At 37.0% G+C, this 13,188-nt stretch overlaps 1 protein-coding gene across 1 annotated transcript in view; it reads left to right on the forward strand.

Annotated features, from left to right (window-relative positions):
• The window catches only part of FBN1 (fibrillin 1), a 290,028-nt gene that overhangs the window by 168,983 nt on the left and 107,857 nt on the right, over positions 1-13,188 (forward strand). Inside the window, exons 12-14 of the mRNA XM_072624719.1 lie at positions 2,201-2,320; positions 6,824-6,949; positions 9,526-9,648. Coding sequence (XP_072480820.1) covers positions 2,201-2,320; positions 6,824-6,949; positions 9,526-9,648 — 369 coding nt within the window. The remainder of the gene's footprint in view (positions 1-2,200; positions 2,321-6,823; positions 6,950-9,525; positions 9,649-13,188) is intronic.

The raw sequence follows: 13,188 nt of genomic DNA on the forward strand, positions 1-13,188 counted from the left end.
ATAGAACTCAAGGTGGGAAATTCCAAAGTATCCATATTTCTACTTTCTACACTCAAAAGGATAGCTAATATTCTAGCTCCCTGGGCACTTCAAGAATGTCAGGAAATAGTCATATTCAACTTGTGCAGGTCAGCATCTAGTCTAAATCCAATACAGAAAACTGTCTGTTTGCCCCAAGGATTGTGCCGTCACCTGTTTAAGGTGATTCTCTGAAAAAAATTCAGAAGAGAGTGCCCTCCCTCATTGAACCAAGTAAATCTGTTCACTTGGGTTAAGATGCCAGTTATGTGCAAAATGAGAAAGAAAAAGCTGTTCTTTTGACATAATTATCTGTGTTTATGAATATACAAGGTAGTTTAGGAGGAAGGATACGAGCAGAAAGTCCTCATGTTCCCTAAGCTGCAATTTTTTCAATTAATTTTTTTACTTGGTATTTTATTTCCCCCCAGTTATACATAAAAACAAATTTTAGCATTTGTTTTTAAAACTTTGACTTTTAAATTCTCTGTTTCTTCCTCCTCATCAATTTGATGTACGTGTGTGGTTATACATGTGTAGTCATGCAAAACATTTCCATAATAGTCCTGTTGTGAAAGAAAACATAGACCAAAGGAAGAGAAAAAAAACCTCCAAAAGAGTTTAAAAAGCACGCTTCAGTCTGTATTCAACACTATCAGTTCTTTCTCTGGGGATGGATGGCATTTTTCATCATAGGTTCTTCAGAGTTGTCTTGGATCATTGCATTGCTGAGAATAGCTAAGCCCTTCACATCTGATCATCTCCTAATATTGCTGTTAGTTTGTACACAGTGCACTTCACTTTGCACCAACTCATGTGAGTCTTTTCAGGTTTTTCTGAGAGCATCTTGCTCATCATTTCTTGTAGCACAATAGCATTCCATCATAATCACATACCATTCCCCAACTGACAGGCATCTCCTGAATTTCCAGTTCTTTGCCCCTAGAAAAGATCTGCTATAAATATTTTTGTACATATAGGTCCTTTTCCTGAAAAAACATTCTTAAAACATATTAGATGTTATATAATCTTTTATTTTTTAAAAACTGTGGTCTTTTGCATCTCTAGTAAAATTCTGCTTTGATGCCTCATGCCAAGTAAAGTCAACAAGTATTTCTTTAATATATGCCAGTCACTGTGCTAAATTCTGGGGATACAAATACAAGCCAAATGATGCATCATTATGGAATATAAATGACCCCAGTTATTTCAAAGCCTCTATTAAAAGGAGATAACCTTTACCATGGCCTGAAAACCTAGGACTGGTTGTGAGTATAGACCCCATGATGGACTATATGCTGTAATGGCCTTGTAAGATTTTTAGAAGCTTCTCACAAGATTGTTCCCAAAAAGTTGAAGTGTTGAGCCATAGACACTTCTGAAGACCTCCTGTATTTTTGCAGTTGTATCCTCATTGCCTTTAGAATTACCGCAGTAGGTAAAAGTAAGAAGCCCATGTTGTATCATGGATAGAGATCTGATAGCAGTGTCAGCCAGACCTGTGTTCAAGGCCTTTCAAAGCTACATACTGATTTTGTGATCCCAGACAAGTTTCTTAACCTTCACAGGAGCATGAATTATAACGAAACTGCCAATATGCATTGATTAGAGGGAGTTCCTTATATCAGTGAAGTCATAGGTCCAATTTTGATTCCTCATGTAGTTCTTGTTACTTGTTAGTGCCTTAACAAATGCTTATTCACTGATGGATGATAGAGGAGTTATGATCCGTATTGTTTAAGGTAATTCCATAACATTCAAATAACAGATTGTTGAAGTATTGAAGTAAGACATTTTACACGTGGAAGGAAAAACCCAACTCTTAAAATTCTTGCCTCCAGTTGTAGTGGTGCCCACCGTAATGCCTGCTCCTGAGGAGGCTGATTGAGTTCATAGCTTTGAGTTTTGGTAGAGATAAACCTGTGTGACTGTCCACACTAACTCATGAGATCCTGGGAACGAAGGGCCGGCCACTAGGCTACCTAAGGAGGGCCAAATCAATCCAGGTTGGAAAAATGGAGCATGGTATCCTGATAAGTATTAGAATCAGACCTGTGAGTGATTGCTGTACTTCCAGTCTTGGCAAGATAGGGAGAGTCAGCCTCAAAAACAAAACCAAGCAATTCTTGCAGCTGCATTATTGCCATCTAGTTTCTTACAATTTATTGTTTATGTTTTACAGACGTTGATGAGTGTGAGAAAAATCCTTGTATAGGTGGAGAATGTGTCAATACTCAAGGATCCTACATATGCCAGTGTCGAGTTGGATATCAGAGCACGTTGACACGGACTGAATGTCGAGGTAAAATGTAGCGTTTCATAGTTAAGATTTAACCTGGAGTGAAAATACTAATTCTTCCTCAACAAATTTAAACTTTTCCAACCCCCTTGCCCTTTAGCATTAATATATATTTCCTTCTGCTGAAGGAAAATGTCATATTCCTTACTATTGATCCTAAACTACCGTTGCCTATAATCAACTTCTGAACTAGAGATTTGGGTATGGAAAAAGCCAGTTAGACCTTCCTAAGTTGGGAAACTCCATAAGGATACAGGTTTTTACTGGGCTGCCATTAAAAATACTTCAAAGTAAATAATTGATGTTGAAATGAGCCACCCCTGATTAAATTCCCAAAGAGACTTTGTTCCCCTCCACATTTGTCTCTGTTGCAGTTACCTACGAAGATAACAGGAAGGCTATCATGCCATGCACCTAGATAGGCCTATAATAATATAAATGCAAATAATAAAAATATAAAATGAAAATTAAAAGGAACATCATCATTTGATGAAAATTTTAAAGAAAGGAAAAGTTTGCATTTTTTTTTTTAACAATCTTCACCTTATAACAAGAGAGAACAATTTTTGCTTTCACTTGAAAAACATCTGAAATATCGTTCCTATTACTTCCTTTGCCCTATTGTAGGTTCTTAATAGTTTTTGCTTGGATTGCTGCAGTAGCATACTTTTTGGCCTCCCTGCCTCCAGTCTATCCCTATACTATTTCATCCTAAATTCTGCTGCCAATGAGTCTTACTAAAGCACAGCTCTTATCTCATCACTTCCTTATTCACAAATCTTCAAGGTCTCCCTATGGTCTTCTGAATTAAATCCAAATTCCTTGCTCTGGCATTCAAAGTCTTTCATAATCTGGCCCCAAAATACTTTTCCAGTGTAAGCTCCCTCTGGTTGCTTCCAAGTATTGTTATATGTTCCAGCTAAAGTAGACCACTTTTTGTCTTCCACACATACCTTGTGCTTTCTGCCTCTGTAACTCAGCTTGTCTGCCTGGAATGCCCTTCCTGCTCCATCCATCTAATTTCTTTAACTAGCAAAATTCTATCCATCCTTGAAGGCCCAACACAAATGCCATTTTTGCCATAAAGATTGTTAAGGAAAACAAATTCCCACTTAGAGTGAAGAACTCTGACAAATACAGGAATCAATTATGATTCCAGAGAGCTGAGGGTAAACCATGTTGCCCCCATTCTGATGGAGATGGGGGTTAGCATTCTAATGATAACCTTAACTAATTAGAAATGATTTACTGGAACAGATGGGACATTTGCCTTACTAAGTTTAGAATCTTTTTTTAATGTTCTGTTAAAAATAAACTCTGTGAATATCATTGGGGTTCTAGGCTTTGTGTTATAGCAGAGAATAAGAAATTATCTATGCAAATCTGTCTTTTATGTTTGTTAATAAACTGCAAGAGAAGAGAGAATGAGAGCATTTTCAGTCCAGAGAATGACCAGTAGCAGCAGAGTAGTAGGATGTTCTCATTACTCCTTTGTAGTAATTCTTAGAAGGCTTTAGGGAGTGGTACGCTTCTCAATAGATGGTGTAAGAGTTATCCTGGTCTGAGTAGTAACATGAACGCTTAGATATTTGGATGGGAGATGCAGACAAGGGAAATCCAAAGCTTCTGTGCTTAGCTCCAGAGGGAATCTTAAAGGAAGAAGAGGAGAGGACAGAAAAAGTGTATACATATAAGAGTACAGAACTTAGAAAGGCAAGTTCAATTTCAGAATCATGAATTAGTAGGGGTCCAGGGAGAGTTTTGAATATTCAATGATGGGAAAATAATTGAGTTTAACATTTTGTTATTATTTGGATGGAGGAAAGTGAATAAATTCAACAAATGGAAATATCCACGATGAATGTATTGAAAGTTTTATCAAAGGAAGCGATTTAAACTTATTTCAACTGTGATGAAAGAAGCAGAAGATTTTATAAACTATTAGAAGTGGGTTATAAAAATGAAGTCATGCAGTAATGAAGTATTGGTAGCAATGAAGTCATGGTAGCTAATTGAAAATAACCTGTTTAGAGATGAAGGGGAAAATTAGCCCAGGTGTTTATGATAGGAAATATAGGCTGTGAATATTTCTTTTTTATTTTAAGTGCCTGGCATATATACTTTAAGACTAAAGAATAGGATTCAGAGAATAAAGGCATTCCTCAACATAAAGGAGATGAATGATTGATTCTTTTGCTACTTATCTCTATGCTTGAATCAAGTTTTTTCATATTACAAAGGAGTGGCGATTGCCATGCTGTCTGTCTGGCTGCCACTGCTTGGTCTAAATAGTAAAAGATGAAAAAGAAAAAAGTGAAGAACTCATTCTGAATAAGGAATGGGGACAAACTATGAAAGAATACAAGAAAAGGCACGAAGAAGATCTGAGCAGGAAAGAATAAGCCAACTGTGCCAAGAAGATCATTTCTGAGCAGATTTTTAAAAAAGAATGGAAGAAGGGGATCAGAAGAAAACAGGAAACTGTTGTGGAAGGAGAATGCTGCCACCATCGTTTCTTTCAGAGTAAGAAAATCTGGAGACCTTGAAGGCTCGCCATTTGTAGCCATACTACTTTTTAGGTTACGCCACAATTTATGTTCCGGAAAGAAGAAAATAGCTACTGAGAAAAGGATCATTAATTAACGGTATAGAGACCAGATGGCGTCCCCTCTGTTCTGACGCTTCAAGAGCGAACGTGGGAGCCATTGCGTAATCTGCACAGAAGGAAAACTTTTGAGGATCAGCTCCAATTAACTTCAACAGGGCACTTTCCTCAGTGTTAAGAGTGATATACTGATGAATAAAGCAATCTCTGCCTGGGAGAAATTGTCTTGTACAAACATGAGACAGGTCCATGGATACAGTATGAAGCAAACTGTGGAAATGGCAGGCAGGGTGTTAGTTCACAGGAAAGAGGGATCACATTGGTTTAAGGGGAACAGAACAAGCGTGAAGGATATGGTTGTGGAGCTGGGTCTGGACAGATGAAAGAAGTTCATCGGGTAGAGACGTGAAGGGAGGATAGCTCCAGAAGAAGACATGAATAGAGGCATGGGGTGGAATGGTGTAGAACTGCTTGGGGAATAGTAAGTAGACCAGTTTGACTGGAGCATGGACTGGAAGGTGTAATGGATGTCCAGTTAAGGAATTTGGTCTTTATTCATCAATCAGCAATAGAGAGCCATTTTGAGCGGGATAGTGATACACATCAAGATTATGGGGGTATCAGAAGGATAGCTGAATGGTATTTGGGGAAGACAACTAAAGATTGGGAGAACTCTTAGGAAGATGATAGCCTTTAACTAGGCCTAAAAATAAAAACTGAATTGATAACTAAAAAGAGAAAAACCTTGAGAAGAGAGAGAAATTTTGTAGGCCTCATTGAGGGTATTCAAGCTTACCTTCTGACTGCTTCAAATATGATACAGACATATATAATATACATGTGTGACATACATAATATACATGTGTAACACATACATACATAAATCTATACATTCATATATGCAAACACAGATACATATGTGTATATTTTTATGTATACACATAAACATTTGAAGTGCGTGCGCACACACACACACACACACACACACACACAGATTATCTTTCCCACCTACCTCTTACACCATCTTTTTGGTCCACATCTTTTGGAAAAATTTTATCCTGTAGTTGGGCCTTGGAAAAGATTATGTAACAAATAGACAATGGATTTTGGCTCTTTCCGTCAAGTAGTTTTGTGGTTTCATAGTTTCTAGAACTAATCTGAAAAGCTGAGAAAATGTGAATGCACCAAGCATGTCATGCTGCCTTCATTTAGTTAATCAGGAAGTTTTAAATCAAAATAAGAATTTACTGTAGTCAAGTTGTAAAACTAACCACTAGAGTTTAACTTGCTATGACAACAAACAAAAAGAAAAAATGAGAAAAATGCAGCCTTAACTTTACTATTTCATTTGGTAAGTAGAACATTCACAAAGTGATGGGGAAAAACCCAACAATCTAAGAATATGAAAACAATACGACTGCATGAAGCTAGTTTTAGAAATTGTGATTTATTTTCAGACATAATTCATTTGCATAAATGAGGAATAAAAACTAGTCTGATCATTCTCAATATAACTGATTTTACTGTGGTTGATAATATGTCCAACTATAGGACTTGCCCTTTTAATAATTTAATGACAGTTACTAACCAGAATTTAGAAACCTAATAGTGTACGTAGTTCTCTAAAGATTATTTTTGAAGAATAGTTTTAAAATCAGTTTTGTTTACATGACTCAAAAGGAAACAGGTAATTTTCAGAATTTAAAAATTCCACTAAATATTAAATTATCTGAGATCCAATATACCACTAAAGTATATAGGGAAGTAATGGATTCACTCTTGAGATGAGACCAAAAAGTTGAGGGTAGTTGGAGAACAAATAAAAGAAAATAGTCCTTTTTTTAAAAAAAGCTAAAACCTTTTGTATCTCCATTTTTTATTATTTTCTCCTTTGCTTTTAGATATCGATGAATGTTTACAGAATGGCCGGATCTGCAACAACGGACGGTGTATAAACACAGACGGCAGTTTCCACTGTGTGTGTAATGCTGGTTTCCATGTGGCAAGTGATGGGAAAAATTGTGAAGGTATAAGTTTTTTGAGGTCATTCCCTTTCTTTTGCAATACAGCTTCTACCTCAAGATCTTTTTCAGTTTAATGAAACCAAATAGAATATTCTATTAAAAGCCAGGATACTAAAGAAAACCCTTTTAACTTGGGAGACTCTCATTTTATACAGTTGGATGCTTTCTTTATGAGTTGTATGTAATTCAAATTTACATAACACAAATAATTAAATGCACGAAGGAACTCTAGGAGGAAATCTTTTTTTAAATCAGGCATACCTATAACCATATACAGTTCCATTATTTATAACACCTCGATTTAGGTTGTCTGTCTAGATGGAAGAATGGAGGTGGCAAAGGGTTGTAGGAAAAACACTCAATTTAATGCCTGAGGTTCAAGTCCTCCCTCTAATACTAACCTCGTTATATGACTGAGCAACTTATTTAACCTCTCAAAGCCTCAGTTTCTTCATCTGAAAAGTAAGAATAGTTATAATAATATTTGTACTATCCACCTCTTTGGGTGGTCCTGAAGGAAGTATTTTTGTAATTTGTGAAGCAGCACCTAAATGGGGCCTTTTAATAATTATCACCTCATAACTAAAAATTTGTTTCATGGGCAGTAATAAAATTTGAGTCACATATTTTACGTTTTTTAGACATATAGCCTGTGGGCCACTTATAGCCCATAATACTCCTGGGTACAGTTTGAACCAGATTAGAATATAATTGGAAAATATTTGACAAAATTGATAAAAATACAATAAAACATAGACAATATTACATTTGAAAACTAAGTAATGTGTAGCTTGTAGAGATCCTTACGTATGGTTTAGTGGCCTCTACTATTTGATGTTAACACCTCTGGTCTACTGGCTGAAATAGTGCTGTTATTGTGAATTTTGCGTCTCCCTCCATGGAGCCTGATTAGCTATTGTGTTTCCTCCCCTTTTGTCTGACTAGAAAATGTGAACATAATTGATGAGTTCCTACCTCATAAGCCTTTAGCAAAAAATGAAGAATGTTCTTTATCATGTTTCCCAAGGTCTTTGGGAAAGATCCCAAGAATCTATTCATACATTAAAAGAATTTCAAGACTGTTCTTAGAAACATTTTTGGCAGAATATTATCTCAGTGATTCAGCTCAAAGACTTAATGCCAAAATTCCCAGTTGGGATAGATTCATGATTTTTTTTCCTTCTTCTTTAAAAATCATAAATTACTTTTGTCTGATTTAGGCTGTAAGTGAAAAGAAAACACACATGTCTAAAGTGCAGATGCCATCCCAGACAGCTGCAGTATTAAATGAAATAACATATTTATGCATCTGAAGACATGCCACAATGATCTGGGGACCCTGGGGGTTAGCTGGCACTTGTCTGAGTTCTTGGTCCAGAGGCGGGCATTTTGGAAATCCATTCTTTCCTGCTCCTTTTTGGTGTGACTCAGACTACAAGCTCCTTTTGATTTACAATTGTCTCAGAACCAAGCTGTAGTCTGGATATACTTGGAATTCCACTAGTCTCAGTTCTAATTATCCCCCCTTCTTTTTCATTCGTATATGAAGCAATAATATGAACCTGTGAAATCAGTGGACAGGGCAGATGGGAGAAACACTTTTTAGTTTTCATCAAGCAATATTCCCAAAATGTGTCTTAATATCTTTTTTAGCCAATTTTTTTCATTATATATTATACAAAATTAGCCCAGCTTGATGGTTTTGGGGTACACACCATGCATGAGATGTATGTTTCATTTAATTTAAACTAGCCCTAGTCTACCATAGTAAAAAGGATAATGTTGTTATCCTCAGTGGGTTTCTTTAAAATATATACTCTTCTGATCATATGAAATATATATGCATATTAGATATGTATATGTATCCACGTAGATATGGATAAAAATAAACCATATTATTTCTCACATTATAGTCCCTCTCTTTACACACTCAGTAGAATAGGCTGTCCACTCATCATTTCTTGCCTGGACAATTTCAATAGCCTGATTAGTTTCCTTGCCTCAAGTCTCTCCTTACTTCAGTCCATCTTATACACTGCTACTGACGTGGTATTCCTTCAGTTAAGGTTAAACCTTGTCATTCCTCTACTCAGTCAACTACAGTGACTCCTTAAAGTCCTTCACATTCTGGCCCCAACCTTTCTTTCAAGACTCATGAAGCATTACTTCTCTTCCCACACTTTGCAGTCCAGTCATACTGTCCTTCCCTCTGTTTCTTATACACAGTACTTCATCTCCCATCTCCATGCCTTCCTGCTGGCTGTCCCCCATGCCTGAAATGAACTCATTCCTCTCTTTAAGTTACAAGTCTAACACTATTTTCTTCATGAAGCCTTTCTTGATCCCCCAACTGCTAGTATTTCCCTCCTGGACTACTCTGTATTTAATGATTTTTTATTTATCTTGTAGCTGTATATGTACGTGTTATCTTTCCTATTAGAGTTTAAGCTTCTTGTGAATAGGGATTACTTCGTTCTTTGTATTTGCATTATGTCCCTAGTGCCTAGCATAGTTCATAGCACATAGGAAATACTTAATATCATTGGTCGATGCATAACTCGTTTGCCTTTCCCCCCTAGATATGGATGAATGCAGCATAAGGAACATGTGCCTCAATGGAATGTGCATCAATGAAGACGGTAGTTTTAAGTGCATTTGTAAACCTGGTTTCCAGTTGGCATCAGATGGCCGTTACTGCAAAGGTCTGTGCTGCACAATTTATATTGTGTATATTCTAACAAATTCTTTTCTTTCTCTTTTGGAAGAAAAAATCTTATATTGTTTAGAGAAATAACCTTTGTAACTCTTCACTACTTGAGCTCTTCTGCCTTTTTGTCTTTCTTTAATCTTATTCCTCTTTGTGTTCTGCTCTGATGCTGACCTTCTTGCCATTCTTTGTGTGACATTCCACCTCTATATCTGTGCCTTGCACTAGTTGAACCTCATGCCTGAAGTTTTGTCCCACCCTACCTTCAACTTTTGGTTTCCCTTGCTTTCCTCAAGAGTCAGCTGAGATTCCACCTTCAGTAGGAGACCTTTCACTTCTGTGAGTACCTTCTGTTTACCCTGTATAGATCTTGAATGTACCTACCTATTTATATGTTGCCTGCTCCAGTGAAAATAGTCCTCTTTGACTATAGAAAATGCTTAACGAAGGCTTGTTGACTGACTGACCTTTCCCCTCTCTGCCCTTTGTTTCCTTCAGATATTTGATACTATTTCCCCTGGCTTAGTGAGATTACCTAGGATTGTACCTGGAACCTAGGCACCCAGAGAAACTGCCTTTTTTGCCAGAAGGTTCCCTGCCTTTCAAAGATGACTCCTGGGAGTGGTCTTCCCAGAGAATCTCTCGAAAATTCCTTAAGAAATGAGTCAGGATTTTTATCGGATGCTAGTTGCCATTTTGTCATTGGAGTTTTGGACGTCTTCCTGAACATACAGAGTTGTGCCTTATCTTTACATGTGGAAGATAGTTGCAGTTGAGCAGCTGCATTTTATTTGGCACCTGGAGAGAATAATACAAAATTTTGTTTGTAGTGGTCAAGTTTTCATAATTTCTTCTGTGTCCAATAAGAGTAGAGAAGTTTTTCAGGGTCTGTAGCAGTCAAAGAAAATAACATTCAACAGAAGAAATAAATTGCAAGCCAAGATGCCATATTTGTTCAGTTTGGTAACTTTTAAAATAACTTCATTGCCTTAGAGATTGAAGCAACAATAAGATTTTTAAAAATTTGTACGCTTGAGAATAAGAAAGCTTAGTGTCTGATCAGGCTTCAGTTTTGTGTCTGAAAAGTAATAAAAATGATTTGGATTTTAAGATCTTGAAAAGCATCACTGGAGTCAATTTTTTGCTTAGAGTCTCTTGTATTCTGTAGCCATGGAGGAGTGGATTGCTGGACCCAGGTCCAAGGTCTGGGCTGGAACCAGACCTGGCATGGGAGTTTGTACCTAGAACAGGTCCAGGAGATCTGTTAAAGTGCTATATTCAAAACTTTCTGGCTTGCAGTCTCAGACAGAGAGGTGTAGAATATCTGAGCTCTCCAAGATTGAGAAAGCAGGGTAAAGTCACATGATATCTATTCTCTGAGTGCTCTAGGACAGCTTTGGTTAAGGTATTATGAAGAAAGAGGTCTTCTCATATGTGTAAAGTCTTTAGTAAACCTATGTGCCTTTCTCTGTCCCTAAAAGAACTTCAGACCTCTTGTTGGGTTACCTACATCCTATATGATCCTAACACCAATTTCTTATAATGGTGGAAATTTATGAAAAGGAAAGGGAAAATGAGGGTTTCATTTCAGTCCTGATAGAGAGAGATGCTTTTCCTTTGTATTTCCAGTTAATCAATTAAAAATATTTAAGACTAACTTTATGCCTAACTCACCATTCTAAGTATTGTGGCAGATGTAAAGGAAGTAGTAAACATAGCCCTTGTTCTCAAGGAGCTTAACTGGGCAAATGAAAAGGTATACAATATAAAACAATATTTAAGGAAGTACTAAATTTTGTGATGCAGACTGCATACAAGTGCTTAAAGAGGAATAAGAGATTAACAATGGCTAGGACAGTCAGAAAGGTGTTACTATCATAAATGTTAGGCCCCTTTGGTTTTGTATTTTATAATATTTTTTCATACTATACTGACTTAGAACTCCAGAGTCTGTAGACTGCCAGTAATGTGGGACTTCACCAATTCAGTAATAAATCTGGTTTGCAGACGATATTGACGAAACCATTCAAGAAATCAGATATAACCTCTTTGGCAATCTGGGTCTTGCCAAACCCTGTGCAAGAACATTAGTAATGACATCCTCATAAATAAATAAGATTTTTCCTCCTCACTTACCAAATAAATGTAGCCCTTCAGAAGTTTAACGATACCTTCCCTAGATGTAAGTACGATGACCAGAGACAATTTGGTCCCTATTATGACCTCTGGCATCTTTCTTGAGCATGTGGACTATGAAGGGCACGATCCAAGAGGCACTGATGAAGAATTACATGCGAGTGTTCTTAGCTTTCCGTCTTCCCAGGCTCACTAAATTTCCTCTTCAAGACTTTGGGCTAAGTTTTCAAACAGTGCTATGAGAATTTTAGCTATGTGCCCACAAAAATTGGGGTATGTAGAATTATATAAAGAAAATTAATGTCATTCCTGAAATTAACCAGTTATACAAGGAGGTCAGCCTCATGAGACAGAGCTAAATCCCTGGGTCTACATTCTAACTTCATACCTATTTAAAAAGCATTCTGTTAGATGCTTGTTGCTCCTGTTTCACAGTACATCTTATATTGAACAAAAAATGGCAGGGAGAACAAAACCGAACTACATTTAAATATAGCTGCTGTTTTAAAACACAATTTGAACATGAAATCTTGGACCATTTGAAAGTGTTTGGTGCCAAACAACATAAACTAAGTAAAACAGAGAGGTGTTTCACTCACTTTGCCTTTTTAAGATCAGAAAGGAGGAAATAGTCATACACACTAGCTGTTGTATACATTAATGAGGGCTGTTAGAAAGTGATCTGCTTGTAAGTATTATGTGTGCTGCAAGCACACTTTGGAAACCATTGCTTTTAATCTGCCTTCTGAAGGGAGAAGAGGTATGTTCCCCTTGTCAATAGTAAATGCCTGTTTCTATTAGGATGTGTCCTATAAAATATTTTACTAGCCCCAAATGCACACGTAGTGTCCTCTAAAATACGTTCAGTACTGAAGAAATGTCCTTCTCTGCTGGGTGTCTGTAGTGTTTAGTGCTGAGGTTCGTCAAGAATAGTCACCTAATTTATGCATATTTATTTTTCCGAGTCAATTCTTTGATTTTCCAGTAAAACATTAATGGGATGCGCTTTAAAAACAAGCAGCATAAAACCAGAAATGTCATGCACATTGCCCCAGAATCATGAAGCGTGGGTGGTATTGGGATGGGCATCTTCCCAGGAACTGAGTGCCAGAAGAGGAAGCTTTCTGACCAGGTCAAAGATGTAACTTGCTATTGAGCCTGACTACTTACGTTACAAAATGAGCAGGAATGTTGTGAACCGTTACACAGGGCCCTTTGTCTGAGCAGCCGCTTTCCTCCTTCTTTCATGCCTCTGCGTCCAGGATCCTTATTTTGGGTTAACACATCTCCTGAGAGCATTTTTAGGTGGCTTTGTGTGAAAGAAGAAAAAGCACCTTAGACAATTGAGGACTCTCTGCTCATTTTTTCCCTAAAAGGAAAATGAAAGTGTACTCTTTTT

The sequence above is a fragment of the Notamacropus eugenii genome, chromosome 7, assembly GCF_028372415.1.
Source record: "Notamacropus eugenii isolate mMacEug1 chromosome 7, mMacEug1.pri_v2, whole genome shotgun sequence".
NCBI lineage: Eukaryota > Metazoa > Chordata > Mammalia > Diprotodontia > Macropodidae > Notamacropus > Notamacropus eugenii.